Source organism: Vigna radiata, chromosome 5, assembly GCF_000741045.1.
Source record: "Vigna radiata var. radiata cultivar VC1973A chromosome 5, Vradiata_ver6, whole genome shotgun sequence".
Taxonomy (NCBI): domain Eukaryota; kingdom Viridiplantae; phylum Streptophyta; class Magnoliopsida; order Fabales; family Fabaceae; genus Vigna; species Vigna radiata.
In genome coordinates this window covers 8,868,704-8,883,308 of record NC_028355.1, presented here as the reverse complement: position 1 = coordinate 8,883,308, position 14,605 = coordinate 8,868,704, and the positions used below count along the sequence as shown (strand labels likewise).

Sequence of the window (14,605 nt, the reverse complement as noted above, 5' to 3'; positions counted from 1 at the left end):
GTAGTATTACTTCATACATAAAAGTAGTGATGGTTTGATTTTTCTTACACCAAAACTTGTAATGCTTTACACATTTCAAGTGTCATAATAGTTTTTCTTTTTCATGTATTTTTCTTAAGGTAATCATATTTAATGGTTTTCTTACCGAACACAATCAATTTCATTTCAAAAATACACATGTGGATTTGCTTTTAAAAAATTATCTATAAGATCAAATCGTGTTTATATAACACGATTTTGTTGTGAAGAACTCATAATCTCGGTGGACAATTTAAATGCAAGCATTTGATCCTACATGTCAGTTTTTTTATAAAATGAACCTATATATGTAATTGATCCCGTTTGGTAAAAAAACCCGAAGTAACTCTACTAACAACTTATTTTAAAAAGTACTTCAACATATAACAGCCAACATTTGTATTAATACGAGTATTTTAATTAAATGCATTGTATACATGTTAACAATTCCTTAAACTATACAAACTGAGCTATATATTTGTAGTTTTAAATCTGATGTAGTAGGTAAAAAAACCTTTATTAAATATCATCCAAGTCTTGCGTGCTTTCAGACTATATATTAATTAAATCGGATGTAGTAGCTTGTTAGTTTCTTGAAGAATGATTCAATTGTAGCTCTTAGTCACAATCAGATAAATACATTTTTTGTTTCAGCAAGTTTAGAGCTTTGAAATTGTAAACTTAGTTAAAAATTAAAAAAATGTGATCATTGGATGAATAACAGAAACTTTATAATAGTATATGAGAAAATGTGTTCTTTAAGAAGAGAACAATCTGGTAAAAAAGTTCCCTGATTTGGACTTCTCTAAACATGCAACATGAGCATATCTTCCAAAGTTGTCCACTTGCCTTTCTTCTCCCCTGGTGTCCTTTTTGCATACCTTGCATGTTTTGTCAACCCATCCCTCTTCAACATATGCTCCATCCACTGATCAATGGAAAATGAATTTTTCAGTAACATTGCTAATTAGGACACAGATTCAACCAACCATATTAACCCATCAGAAGATGGAAAAGATGCAACTTGGTGGTAGAATTGAGTAACCAATGCATTTGAGTCAGACAAACACTTATTGGGACATGAATTATGGTAAGAAGAATACGAAAAAACATTTAGTATAGAATGTCATTAGCCAAAGAAGAAAAAGAGGATTGAAGAATGTTGGCCATTTAAAACAAGATAACTATATCGTACCTTCAACATAGGACTTGAAAAAATCCTTGTATGTACCACCAATTTTCCTTCTAAGAGCTCCATACTGAATTAAACAAAAGAAGATAATAGTTAGAGGGAGATCATGAAAGGATTAAAGAGTTGAAAGGTTACAATATACCTGTTCTCTGTTCATCCTTTCTCCAGCTCTTGTGGCTTCTCTAGCCTCTTCTATAAGCTGAGCATCTTCAGCAGATCTCACTTGGGAAAAATCAAGAGCCTCAGTCACACTGCTAAACAAGGACTGTTTTTTCTTATTGGCATCTTGCTTCTCTTGTTTGGCTGAAACTCTGAACTTTATGCTTCTATTCACTCTGCTGCAATCAAGAGTGTCATGGATAAGTCCTGAGTTTGGAGAAAAACTGGTATAAGAAGGGGTCAATGGCAGAGTCCCTAGGCCCATTTTAGCTTCTTTTGGTACTCAGCACCACCCTGATTCTCAACCATGCTCCTGCAGTTATTATTTATATGCAAAAAAGTGTTTGTTTTTCTAAGTTTTGGTGCCACGAAATTGTAGCCACACAAGGATGTCAATTTGTCCACAGCACTCTTGCCACTCATAAAACCTGGTGGTTAATAGAAGACTATGTGGCACCTTAGGGAACTCAAATACCACAGGATCTCTTTTATCTTTCTCTCTCTTTGTGTTGTGCCACATAATTGTGTAATTCGTGTTCATAATTATTAACTAAAATATCTGGCTAAAGACAACGTAGTAGTACTAATGCTTGCTGGCTCTTATTTTATGAAATTTAATCTACTTTCACAAAATTCAATTTATAATTTTTTTAAGTTGGAGTGTATTGGAGTTTATAGTTTTACTTTTGTGTTTAGAACTACTACTTCGTTTCACTTTTGTTATTTTACTTTTAAACATGAAACTGTATCATCAATAATTCTTAATTGATTACATACTCATATGGGTTAATTCGATTTTGATTTATTTTACTTATATACTTATTTGCTTGAAATTGTGCCTAAAAACATAATTTTTTTTTATCTTTTTAAATTTCAATAATTTAGAATTTGTGTATTTACTTTAATTTTAAATTAAAAGGGAAAAACTAAGAATTTAGAAAATAATATAATCTATCTTTTTATTTGATGTCTGTCTTTCCGGCTATTCTTTCTCTCACGGCAAGTTTACAGGAATTACAGTGCCTTCTGACCCTTAATATTCTAAAGTTATATCCATGTAAATATAAAGAACAGGGAATGGAAGCATATATCAATGCAAATTTTCTGCTATGCATTCTAGTCTTGTATGTAAACTGCTCTCGGAAATAGAGAAAAAAAAAATGAAAACATTCTATATAAATTACGTTAAATTTGAAGGGTAAAGTCATCCCCACAGTCTCATTCACAAAATCCTTGAGAAACTGCACACTGCTATGGCATTGAAGCCTGTGTCTCTATAAGAAAGACAAAAGAAAAAGACTAATTACAAGTTAGATATTTCTACACAATGTAAACCATGCCAACCTCCAAAAGAGAAACTGGGGGAACCTTAAGTGCTACATCAGGGCCTCTACAATTCCTTCTCAAGAAATTGTAGCCGTAGTTTAGTGCCAATTTCTTCAGGACAGATGAGCCTTGCTTTGCTCTTACATGAGAATGTCCAAGAATGAAGGCAATCCCAGCTTCTTGAGCAGCATAAAGATCTTCCAGTTCTTCCTGCATCTGCAGTCCTACCTCAGACCTTGCATCGCTCTCAGGCTCATAGTCAATAGCAAACCTCACTCTCCTCTCACTCACTGTTGGTTCCATCTCAATAACATCACTCACACTTTGAACTGTAGGGAACCCAACAGAGACACTGGCTTGCTGCACACTCTCACCACCACTCTCATATCCTGGCTGGATGGAGAAACCAGTTGTTCCAATCACAGTTAGTCTGTGACTGGATGATTCATTAGAGTTTGAGACATCATCCTCAACGCTCATGCTGCTCCTCCTACTCCTGTACCAATCGTATTGGATGAAATCTGCAAGCCTTGCTACTAGTTCTGACTCAAAGGAATCAACATCTTGATGAACATCACGATATCCATATCTGACTATACATCTGTAGGACCGATGAGCAGAAGGTCCTACACGCCCCACAAGATACCTCTCAGCAGCAGGAACATGAGGGACAGGCACTGATTTCACACACACAAAAACAAGGATGCGATGATATGCAGGGAGGTTGGTCACAAAGCGGGAGAAGTTTGCTGGGATACCAGCTGTGAGGTCAGTGAACACTAGTCCTATTCCTGGAACTCTAGCAATTCCTAAGCTAGGACCTAAGGCTAGAAGCCAATCTAGTGATACCTTGTTGTGAAGGTCATATTCATATTTTCTGATGGTTGCATAGTGCCAAAGGAACATTATAATCATGAGGAAGAGTGCCAGAAGGATTGGTAACCAGGCACCCTCACAAAACTTTGTGAGGGAAGCTGAGAAATACAGCAGTTCAATAGAGCCAAAGAACAACAGGAAACAGAGTGCTACTATGGGGGGTTTGTGCCAGCAAACTACGATTACCAGCGAAGTAAGGCATGTCGTTACCAGCATCACAGTCATCACTGCTAATCCTGCAATGAATAAAGATTGATTTAAATGTCATTCTAATCGACACAAGGTATCTAATATCTCTGAAATTAAGTAATCAAGCATCTAGCATAAAAACTATGATAGTGCAAAGAAAATTTCAAAAGGGAAAAAAACATGATTAAGTCAGTGATGCATAAATGTATTGGTTACCTGAAGCATTTCCCATGTGTTTTATGTCCCTAAATCCGATGGCCACAGCAATACAGAGGATCATGAGTAACCAATTAATCTCAGGAATGTAGACCTGACCATGTATCTTGTCAGATGTATGGACAACCTTGACTCTTGGGAAGCAACCTAGAGATTGGCTCTGGTTTATGATAGAAAATGTTCCGCTGATGATTGCTTGGCTTCCCACAACTGAAGCTAGAATGGCTAGGATAAGCACTGGCCACCTCACACTTTCTGCAGCCAAACATTGTATAATTTTTTCTAATATGCTCCCATAACAGGCAAGAACATTCATACACATACTTCCAGGAAACTAACTAATATGCTCCCATAACAGGCAAGAACATTCATACACATACTTCCAGGAAACTAACAAAGGTATTATATACAACAACACTGCCAGAAGTTTTTTTCTATTTAGCTATTTATGAGGCTTCCTTCCAATTTTACAGCTTTCAGACTAGTAAGAAATTGTGAAGTGAGCTTGGACAATGAATACCTGGAACTGAGACAAAGAAACTGATTTGGAGATCAGAATCATGATGATGTGACAAATACGCAGCTTGTCCCATATATCCTAATATAAGCGCAGGATATACCAGAAAGGTGAATGCAGTCTGCACATGACAAACTGTTAGAAGACCTTTCCTGCTTAAAAATGACCTTCCAGGTCCATAAGAGCTGTCAATATTCCAGGAAAAAAGTAGGGAAATAAAAAATGTGAAAATATAATTAACCAACCTGAATGGCCATATATGAGAAATGGCCAAGATCAGCAAACGTAGCTTCTGAGCCTGCATACAAGGTCAATATAAGAAGTATTTAATGTTCTTAGCAACATCATGTTGAAGCAACCATAGATATTTTACAATGCTCCGCTAAAAAACCAAATATATTGGGGTCAACATCTCTTGCTTGATTATAGTGAAGTTGAACTTAATTTGTTTATGTAAATAACACCTTGCCGTTGAATAATTTTATGGGAACACTATTGGAGGAGCATCCTGAATAATAAGAGAGAAGAGTTGATTCAAGAGTAAATTTCACTCAGAAATTAATTTGAATCTGTTCTGACAAACTTCTCCATGAGTATTTCTAGAAAAAAAAATAAGAAAAAGTAAAACGAGTTTCTCCACAAAATAAAAGTAGCTTAAACATAAGCTAATTTGTAGAAGGTTCATTCTTATATTCTACTTGTATACAAGTTAATTTCAACTTAATGATAAAATTATTTCACTTTCTATCTTAACTTTTTCTCCTAGAAGTATTTATGCAGAAGTTTCTCTATACATACTCTATTTTTTAATTTAATCATAATTTTGACCTGGAGGTTGCAGAAAAGACAACTAAACAATGTATGTATTTTTGTAGATAGACACAGTTTGGAATTTAATGAATATGTTATGCAGGAGTACCGTCCAAGATATTATATTTAACTATATAGATGAATTTTCTATATTTACCTGTTATGCACAGCAATATTCCCCCCAAAGACATCCATCCACTTATCCTTGTCTTCTTCAAAAACTTGAACATATAATATGGCGAAAGAGCTTTATATACATGTGGATTCCATTTGAATATATTATATAGACCAAGTGTGCTGATGCACAACAGCCATGCTAACACAATTGGAGCAAAAAGGAATCCCACCCTATGTGTACCATAGTGTTGCAGTGCGAACAAACAAACCAGTATGAAGCAAGTGATGGGAATCACAGCATCTGCAAACGCATATCAACAGGTTCAAATACTAAAACAAGGAAGAAATCCTGCAAACTAACCATTTCAACAGTGATAAGCTATGAGTGAAATCTTTGAATATTTTATTCTAAAAAGATACACACTACATCAATTTTTTTTCAACTGGGTTACCTCCTTGTGAGTAGGAAACAAACTTTAATAGAGATACAGAGAATGACATCAGTGAAACTTACACTGGTGGTGTTTCTTGGTCATAGATAGCTCAAGACCAGATACTGCCGAGAAAACTACACAAATGGAATCCCAGTCAACAAATTGATAAGAAAATATTAGTATAAATATGGTTAATAAGGTGGAATTTTACCAGACATAGCTGGAGTAAGAAGTCCATCTCCTATTACCATACAAGTGCCAAGAAGAACCACGATTAGGAGAGCCGTATGCAAACCCTTATATTTCTCAAGTACCATCTTAACTCTAGAAGTATCTTTTTCTGGAGGCTCCTCCATCTTATATGTAGAAAGCGCTTCATCCGCATGTTGTCGATTTGGTAGGAGACTGACTTTGGCATGCCTACAAATCAAGGAATATAGAGCAAACGTACCACCTACAGAACCATGCAAGAAAACCATCAACAAGAGCTGAAACAGCATATTGGCTTCTCTCATGTTCATTCAAATGCTTACCTTCTCCATTATCATCAGCTCTAAGAACCACAAAAACGTATTTGAAGAGTGGCACCAGTGTCAGAGTCCAGAATACAAAAGAGAGGGTACCAAAAATCTCTTCATTGGTCTCTGAATGTTCAATATCTTCGGCAAATGTGCTCGTGAACACATACAAAGGAGAAATGCTCAAGTCCCCATATACCACACCAAGGCTTTGGTAGGCCAAGAGCATAACAGTCTTCCAAGAGTCCTTCTGAAATGCAATTTAGCGTCTAACTCTTTCAGTATTCATTTTGAACTAAAATTTCATGTCCCAACAATCCCTTATCAGACAATGAAGAAACCACAAACAGTACGAAACGACATTTTTCATGCTTCGATTTTGCATAGCTTTTCCAAGTTAATGCACTAACCTTTGAGGTATCCCAACACTTCCTGGATTCAAGATCCATTAGCTTCACTTGTGAATGGTCTCCACGCAGAAAGTATCAGCTTAAGCACACTTGTAGCTGCAGATCTGCCCTGTTCGACAGCACCACCTATGTTACACAAACCGAAGGAACATGCACTCTGAAACACGAGAATAAAGGAATCTCAGACCAAAAATTACAGCCACCCATCTTGTGTGCCCACAATCAGAGGTGATTAGAAGAAGGAAGACATTCACTCACTTTTGGATAAACTCACATGACATCCATATCTCTGTCAAATCTTCCCGAACAGTGGACACAATTTTTTATTTCTTCAAAACTAAAGAAGGGCACAAGAAACCCAAAAAGCAGTATTCCTAAGGTGATATTTTTTCATTAAATCACAATTTAGTATAATATATTCAAAGGAAATGGTGCAGAAGAAAAAAGGTAAGATATTGAAAAAAAATATCACTATAAAAAATATTTGTAGGGAAAGAATCCACAGGTTGTGTTAGTCAGATACAGTAGAGCTAGAACCACCAGGCAAAGAAAGAAGCAAGTGCATTGATTTCATCCATCCCACACAAAATCTTTCAAAGAATCAGTTGTATCATGTGCCACCTCATTTTATCATCTGGCTTTTTGCTTTTACTTTCAATTTTTACCTTCCAGTCATTTAATTTTCATTGGTCTGGCTGGACCATGTAGAGATAATAAAACAAACACCTCACTATTAGTTGGTAAATCCAACAGAATGATTAAGCCTTAGAGAGAAAGGAATCACCTTTGAAAATTATATCTCTAACAGAACTAGGGAGTTGAGACAATGATGGAGATGAAGACAGAACAAAAAGAAGATAATTTTGGGGTCAGTTATTACAATGAATGGGATGCATAGTCACATAGCAGCAGCAGGAAAAAAGAAAAACAAGAATATAATGAGCCAACCGTCCCCGTGATGTTGACACAAAGCATGATCACGTGATTCAACAACAGTTACAAGTTCACTCGTCCAAATCCCTACCCCAAATGAACCCAATTTGGAGGATCAGTTATCGTTTTTGATTTCCCTTCCCTTCTCCCACACTTAATTTATGCACCACATCTCTCTTGTCTTTATGTTAGGTTTTTTGCATCATTTTATTTATCTACTACCCATCTTTTTTACCCATTGCCAACCAAATTTTCAAAATTCATACTTCCTCACCCACCTACCCTTTGAAATTCTCTTTAATCCGTTTCTAGTAAAAGCAGCCACACTAGTGGATGACTCAGTTACAAAACATTTGGCTATCAATATATTAAAAAAATGAATTTTTTTTAACTGATAAATTATCTCGTTTCTTTTGAATTCCCTTGTTTTCTGATTCAACTTATATGCAAACACACATCTCTATGGTAACAGGAAGAATCAAAATTTCATCTTATATTCAGGTTTTTGTATCTAGCAAAATTCCAAATTGTATATTAATCATAATGCCAAACTAAAATGAGTGAGATAAGATGAGTTCTAAATGAGTAGCCAAATGAGGTTAAGAAAGAGACTAAGATAGTGTGTAAGAAATTAATTATATTTGAAAAAAATGAGGGAATGGACCATAATGCTACATTGAGCATGGAAGACTTAAAAAGCAAAGGCATGTGCATGACTATAAATGCCACATTTTGAAAGGTCATGGTACCTGAACAAGTGAACGTGCTCCTCACTTTCTCCACCACCCAACTCCAAGATTTTCACAATTCCTTTATGAGACATTAATGCCAATCTTTTCCATCGTAACAGCAAACCAACCAAGATGGTTATCTGCTATGCTCTTTTTGAGTCACTTTATCCTTTTTTGGCATTCACCCAACTCAACTTTTTCTGACCCTCCTAGCTTTCTTTCGATCACTCCAGATAGGAACAGAATGAGATCAAGCAGCATCTAGCACCAAAGTCGTAGCTTCCCTCGTGAAAGTCACTACTTCACTCAACACGTTCTCTAAGTGTGAAAACGAGCTATGAAACTATCACATATTTATATCATGGTACAATGCATGTGCCACGTAGAAATTTTGAGAGGTAGATCTTAATGAATCCATGAAAAGAATCAAACGTTACATTCATACATACATCATTTACCTTTGTGTATGTGCATAATGGTGCCACTTCACTTCAAGCAAAAGGGACAGATACATCCCATGCCGAATTGTTGAGAATTTTCTTTTGTAATTTTTTAAGGCTGAAGGATGAGACAGTGGTAGAGGCACTGTTATGTTCTAGATTAAACGAACAATAGTGGAGATAGAGGCTGTTAATTTTCTCTACCAACCGACAGTGACGAATGTCGCTAAATAAATTAAGGTAGACAAAACAAATAATTACTATTATTTTTGGGATTGTAAAGGTAGAACGTGACTACAATCAAAGGAGGGATGTACATTCCCTTGATAAGGGATGTACACTTCCATAATGAAACTGTCCTTTACAGCTTGTGAATGTTTTGCTGTTGTTTTTAACAGTTAAAAATTTCAAATGCATAATGGATAGCATAGCACAGGAGTAAAAATAATGTCTTTTTCTCACTCTTCACACTTTACATGTTATTAGAATTTCATATCCTTCTTTTATCATGAAGAGGGGTTAGTTGAAATAATTAAAAAACTATAATGTATGAAAATAGTGTTTCTCCAAAAAATAATATCTTTTATTATAAGAGCTAAATCCAAGGATAAATATCTAATTTGGCTTTATGGCAAAAAGTGCAAAAGGGACACACTAGTCCCTGAAGAAAAGACATGGTATGTTAACAAGTTACATCATGCATAGGTCACTTTCAACTTTCAAGTTAGTTTCCATGCTTAACAAATGTATTAAGTTGCTGGTTAGAAAAGATTTTTGCAGCATGAAAGTAAATATTGATCAGAACAACTTGAATTCACAGGTTTCACTATTTTTAGATCTCATTGACCATTTATTTCCATCTATTACTTTTGGGCAAGGACTTCCTGAGAGGAAAAAATGAAGTGATAGTGATCAACCTTTTCTACATGCAGGATTGAAATTAGAATTATGGAATGGTAATTAAGAGTGATTAATGATAGATAATAGATACTATGATTGGACCACAAGGCAGAATAATAACTTTGCTAAGAGTGCAGTATACAGTAATTTTTTCTTGTGTCCTTTATTGATTCATTCATTATCGGTGCATCATACAGATATTGATTTCCTCAAGATATCACATAGTTCGAGAACTGAAGATCAAACAACTGTTATACGCGATGATATTGTGCTGGAACGCGGTTTGAATCTGCAGTATTCGGTGATTTTGGGACCAAGCAATGTTTGGTTAAGAAAATGAAAGAAAAAAAATAACTTGTGACGAATTTATAGAATACGTAAATTTTCAGAGTCTTTTGCATTCTTTTTATTGGATTTCCTTCTTATAAAAATGTGCAAAACTTGTTTTATGTCATTTATTTAAGTAATAGGGAAGATAAAATTAAGATCGATGACATTATTTTCTTAATGAAAAGAAAGCCATTAAAAGAGAAGAGAAGAAAAAAATAGCCTACCTGACTGTCACATTAAAATTAATTGCAACCAAAGATTCGCCAGCATTGTATAATGTTGTTTTTGGTCAACAAGTTTAGCATAATTACTCTTTGGTTTTCAAGATTGGATAACTAATTAGAGGTTTTAGAGTGAGAGGTAATTTGGTGGCAGCAGCAATTATATGTTTTTTATCCTCTTACTTGTCATTTGAAATATCATTGCTTAGACTAATTTGATAATTATAAGGTTGGGAGAATTTACTCACGTTGGCTAATGGTATATATATTTCTTCTATGGTGAACCATTGTTAAAAAAAATAACCTAAATTTTATATTCTAGTGTGATTTATTTTTGAGATTTTAAATGAAAAAATCATGATTGCATTAATTATTTAGTCTTTTCATATAAGAAAAACTATCAATAATGAGAATAATTATATTTATTGCATTTTTAATTTTCCTCTTTGTTTACTGTGTGACGTTACAAGTATGGTGGTACATTTTGGAAAAGACACCACTTTTAATGCAATACTTTGATTGGTAAAAACATGGTGTCCCAAAAGACTTTTCCAATACTGGAAAACAAGTTTAAAAATTATTAATTATGACTAATCTATGATTATTTGGCGTAGAAAAATAATTATACTAATGCTGCACATAATGAGCTACAAAATAATAATAGAAGGTTCAAAAAATATATATTTTCTTACAAGAAGGTTATAAACATGAAAATTCGGTTAAGACAATTGTATGAGTGTTACAGATACCTCTAGATATGTAATTGGGATTTTAGATCATATTTCTAGTGCACACATTCAATCTTCACAAATCCTAATTCCTCAACTAATTAAGAACTAGTTTCTATATCAGATCTCTAATTTCTTAGTAATTTAATCCATAATTAAATTTTATAAAAAATAATTTTTACAAGAATCAATGAATCAGCTCGATTTTTAACACTTAGATTATTAATTATTATAATTTAAATATGAAATTAAAGCATGTTTTTGGAATAAATTGTACACAAATGAAGATTAAAAACGTAATAGAAATTCAATTTAGATATAATAAAATCTAAAAAATAATAAAGATTTAAGCTTTGAAATTCTATTACATCTCTATTGTAAGGTGATATATAAGATCATAAATTTAAGACAGTCTTGTGAAATCTTTCTATTAGAATATGTTGATATTTATAAAAGTTAAGATTGTGTGTTGTAAACAAAAATAAAGATATTTTTCTTGAAAAAGTATTTCTGGTAAAAACCAAATAAAATATTAATTATAGTGAGTTTATTATAAAACTCTTACATTGATTGAGGTAAAAGTTGGAAAAAAAAAAAGTAGTGGTGATGTGACACAACATAAAGAGTAAATTAAGACATTATATAATAATGATTTTTGTAATAGATATTACTTCACATCCAAAATTTAGCAATCCTTGGTCTCAAAGAAATAAAATATCTAACATGAAGAAGATCCATAAAAGTGTCTCGAGTGATATTGAAAACGAGAAAGTTATGACGTTGACACTCCAACAAATTCTACTAATTAAAAATTAGTTTTGTCACTAAAAAAATGTTATTTATTAAAGCTATTGGAAATTGTCTCACTTAAATAAGATTAGCATTTCATGCAAAATTTAACATAACTTTCTTAAACCCATTGCTAGATTGACAAATAGTTGTTATTTGATAAATGATTTTATATGGACCTGTAGAATATTTGTCAGTTAAAATGAATCTTGACTTGAAATTCTAAACTAATATTATTTTTGTTTAAACATGTTAGATTGTTGACTGAATCTTATACTATGTACGAAATAAAATAATATAAAAAACACTAATAATAATACATTAATTATACGATGAAAATATAAATTGTATATTCTAGTTATGACGTGTGTCGAAATTGTGATCATGACTATTTGATAACAATAATTTAAAAATAAAGAGTTGCAATAAAAGATTAATGAGCAAAATTATAAAAATAATAGTCATTCAAAGTACATTTTGATTTAAAGTATATATATATATATATATATATATATATATATATATATATATATATATGTGTGTGTGTGTGTGAGAGAGAAAAAAGGCACATACAATACGCAAAAATATATCTTTAATGATGTTTTTTTTACTCTTTTTAAATATAATAAAAAGAATAAATTCATTTAGAGAAAAACTAAAATATAAAAATAAATAATTTTAGTTCAATAGCTTGATTTTTATATTATAATCATCAACAAATTTTGCAAATGTTTATTTAAACTAGTAAAAAATTGACTTTTTACCGCACATATTATGCCACGGTTCATCAGAAACCACAACATAATACTGCACGATGGCATTTTCGAAAATAAAACGAATTTATAGGTCGCGATTGCTCTGAGAACCGTGGCCTGTTCCCCAGTCAAACACGCCACGTCAGAAAAACAACAAATTGCTGGGGGGAATAGGCCGCGCTTGCTATCAGTATACATCAACCAACTCGTATCATTATTTTCATGTCATCTAGTCTGTTATGTTTACAAGCCTTAACAATACATCACAACAATGTCACTACATATGTTCCTTTCAATGAATCAAGGGTTGAGATATGATCAACCTCATGTTTAACCAACAATCTTAGAAATGAAGTATTATTTCCATAATGTTCCCAAAACATGTATTTTGGATGCATATATAGACGAATTCGAAGTAGTGTACTTGCCATGAATTTTAATGAATTTTTTTGCTATAGCAAAGCATTGGATGTGAAGTCATTATCAAAACTTGTTTAGGGCTTGGCCGAGTTGTATGTCTTTATAAATTATAATGAAAAGTGGAACCTGATAAGGTTGAACATATGATTGAACCTTTCTATGTAGGATATTTTTACTCACAAAAATATGAGTTAAACAAAATAAAGTAAACACTTCAATATATTTTATAATTTATAAATTATAATAAAAAGTCATTGGATCCTGACAAAGTTAAACGTAGGTCTGAACCTTCCTGTGTGGAAGATATTTTTACTCACAAAAATGTGAGTTAAACAAAATAAAGTAAATGCTTTAATATATTATAATTTATAAATTATAATAAAAAGCCATTAAAACCTGATAAGTTTAAAGGTAGTATTGAACCTTCCTATGGAGGATATTTTTACTCACAAAAATATGGTAAACAAAATAAAGTTAAATACTTCAATATATTATAATTTATAAATTATAATAAAAAATCATTAGAACCTGATAAAGTTGAACGTAGGACTATGCAGGATATTTTTACTCACAAAAATATGAGTTAAACAAAATAAAGTAAATGCTTTAATATATTATAATTTATAAATTATAATGAAAAGTGGAACCTGACAAGGTTGAACGTAGGTGTGAACCTTCCTGAAAGTTGGTATTAATATGTAGTAGCGATGTCGAGACCGAGTGCACGTCTGGTTCCTCGTGGCTTCATGGGGATGTCGCTCGGCCCCACGGTGGACACCAAAATGTTTCGATTGAACTAGTCTGAGGGTCAGTCGTCCCTCATTGTTCTGTTGTATGCTTCGATTGTTGAATCATCTTCAAGAACCCAATCCACTCTGATGAGTACTTGACCTAATTGTATATTTATAGGGTTTGTGGCAGCCAAACACATTGATTAATATTTAACGCAGTATATTTGTAAAATGTAAGGCAATTTGAGCCATTAATATATCTAATATACATGTTAATTTATCGGTATATTTCATATAGTACAATAGTTTAATTTGAAATTTTTTGAATATTATTATAATATATACTTGAAATATTTGTTATTTCTGCATGATTTTAATTATTTTCACGATAATAAAATAAAGTTTTTAAATTTCACTATTTTGTGATGGTAACAAAGATTGATTTTTTTTTTAAAATTAATTAATTATTTACACCTTGATATTTTAAAAGAGGTGGTGTTACAAGGATAGTTGGTAACCACATCAGATAGTTGATATTTATATATATTTATTACTCACGATTAACGGATAACAAGTATTTTAATACACGTTTATAAACAGGTCAAATATCATATTATTTGTATCTGTGAGTATTCATTATAAGTCAAATATTAAAATTAAAATTTAATTTATATTTTATATTACTTAAATTTATTTTCAAAATTTATAAAATATATATATTTTTTAAATATTTGCCAATATTTATAGATATCTATAAGTTTTAAAAAAATGATAAATATTTTTTAAATCTGTATCCAGCTAATAACAGTAGTAAAGAATTGAATATTTTTTTAAGTGAGATAATA

At 32.4% G+C, this 14,605-nt stretch overlaps 2 protein-coding genes across 5 annotated transcripts; both read right to left on the bottom strand.

Moving 5' to 3' along the window:
- Window positions 1-577: 577 nt before the first annotated feature.
- Window positions 578-2,092, bottom strand: LOC106761429. Its single transcript, XM_014644982.2, has 3 exons — window positions 1,353-2,092; window positions 1,214-1,277; window positions 578-946 (listed from the first exon to the last, which is right to left on the bottom strand). Exons 1-3 carry the CDS (start codon window positions 1,632-1,634, stop codon window positions 777-779), a joined length of 516 nt encoding a protein of 171 aa, XP_014500468.1. The 5' UTR covers window positions 1,635-2,092; the 3' UTR covers window positions 578-776.
- Window positions 2,093-2,515: 423 nt separating this feature from the next.
- Window positions 2,516-8,764, bottom strand: LOC106762218 (potassium transporter 2). Of its 4 annotated transcripts, none has more exons than XM_022780579.1 (11): window positions 8,465-8,764; window positions 7,041-7,156; window positions 6,783-6,939; window positions 6,388-6,622; window positions 6,066-6,308; window positions 5,935-5,988; window positions 5,461-5,721; window positions 4,739-4,791; window positions 4,497-4,614; window positions 3,977-4,231; window positions 2,516-3,807 (listed from the first exon to the last, which is right to left on the bottom strand). In XM_022780579.1, exons 3-11 carry the CDS (start codon window positions 6,819-6,821, stop codon window positions 2,690-2,692), a joined length of 2,376 nt encoding a protein of 791 aa, XP_022636300.1. In that variant the 5' UTR covers window positions 6,822-6,939; window positions 7,041-7,156; window positions 8,465-8,764; the 3' UTR covers window positions 2,516-2,689. The 4 variants fall into 4 exon arrangements, with proteins under 4 accessions (XP_022636300.1, XP_022636301.1, XP_022636302.1 ...); XM_022780580.1 differs by having other exon boundaries at window positions 7,041-7,119; XM_022780581.1 differs by lacking the exon at window positions 7,041-7,156.
- Window positions 8,765-14,605: the final 5,841 nt, after the last annotated feature.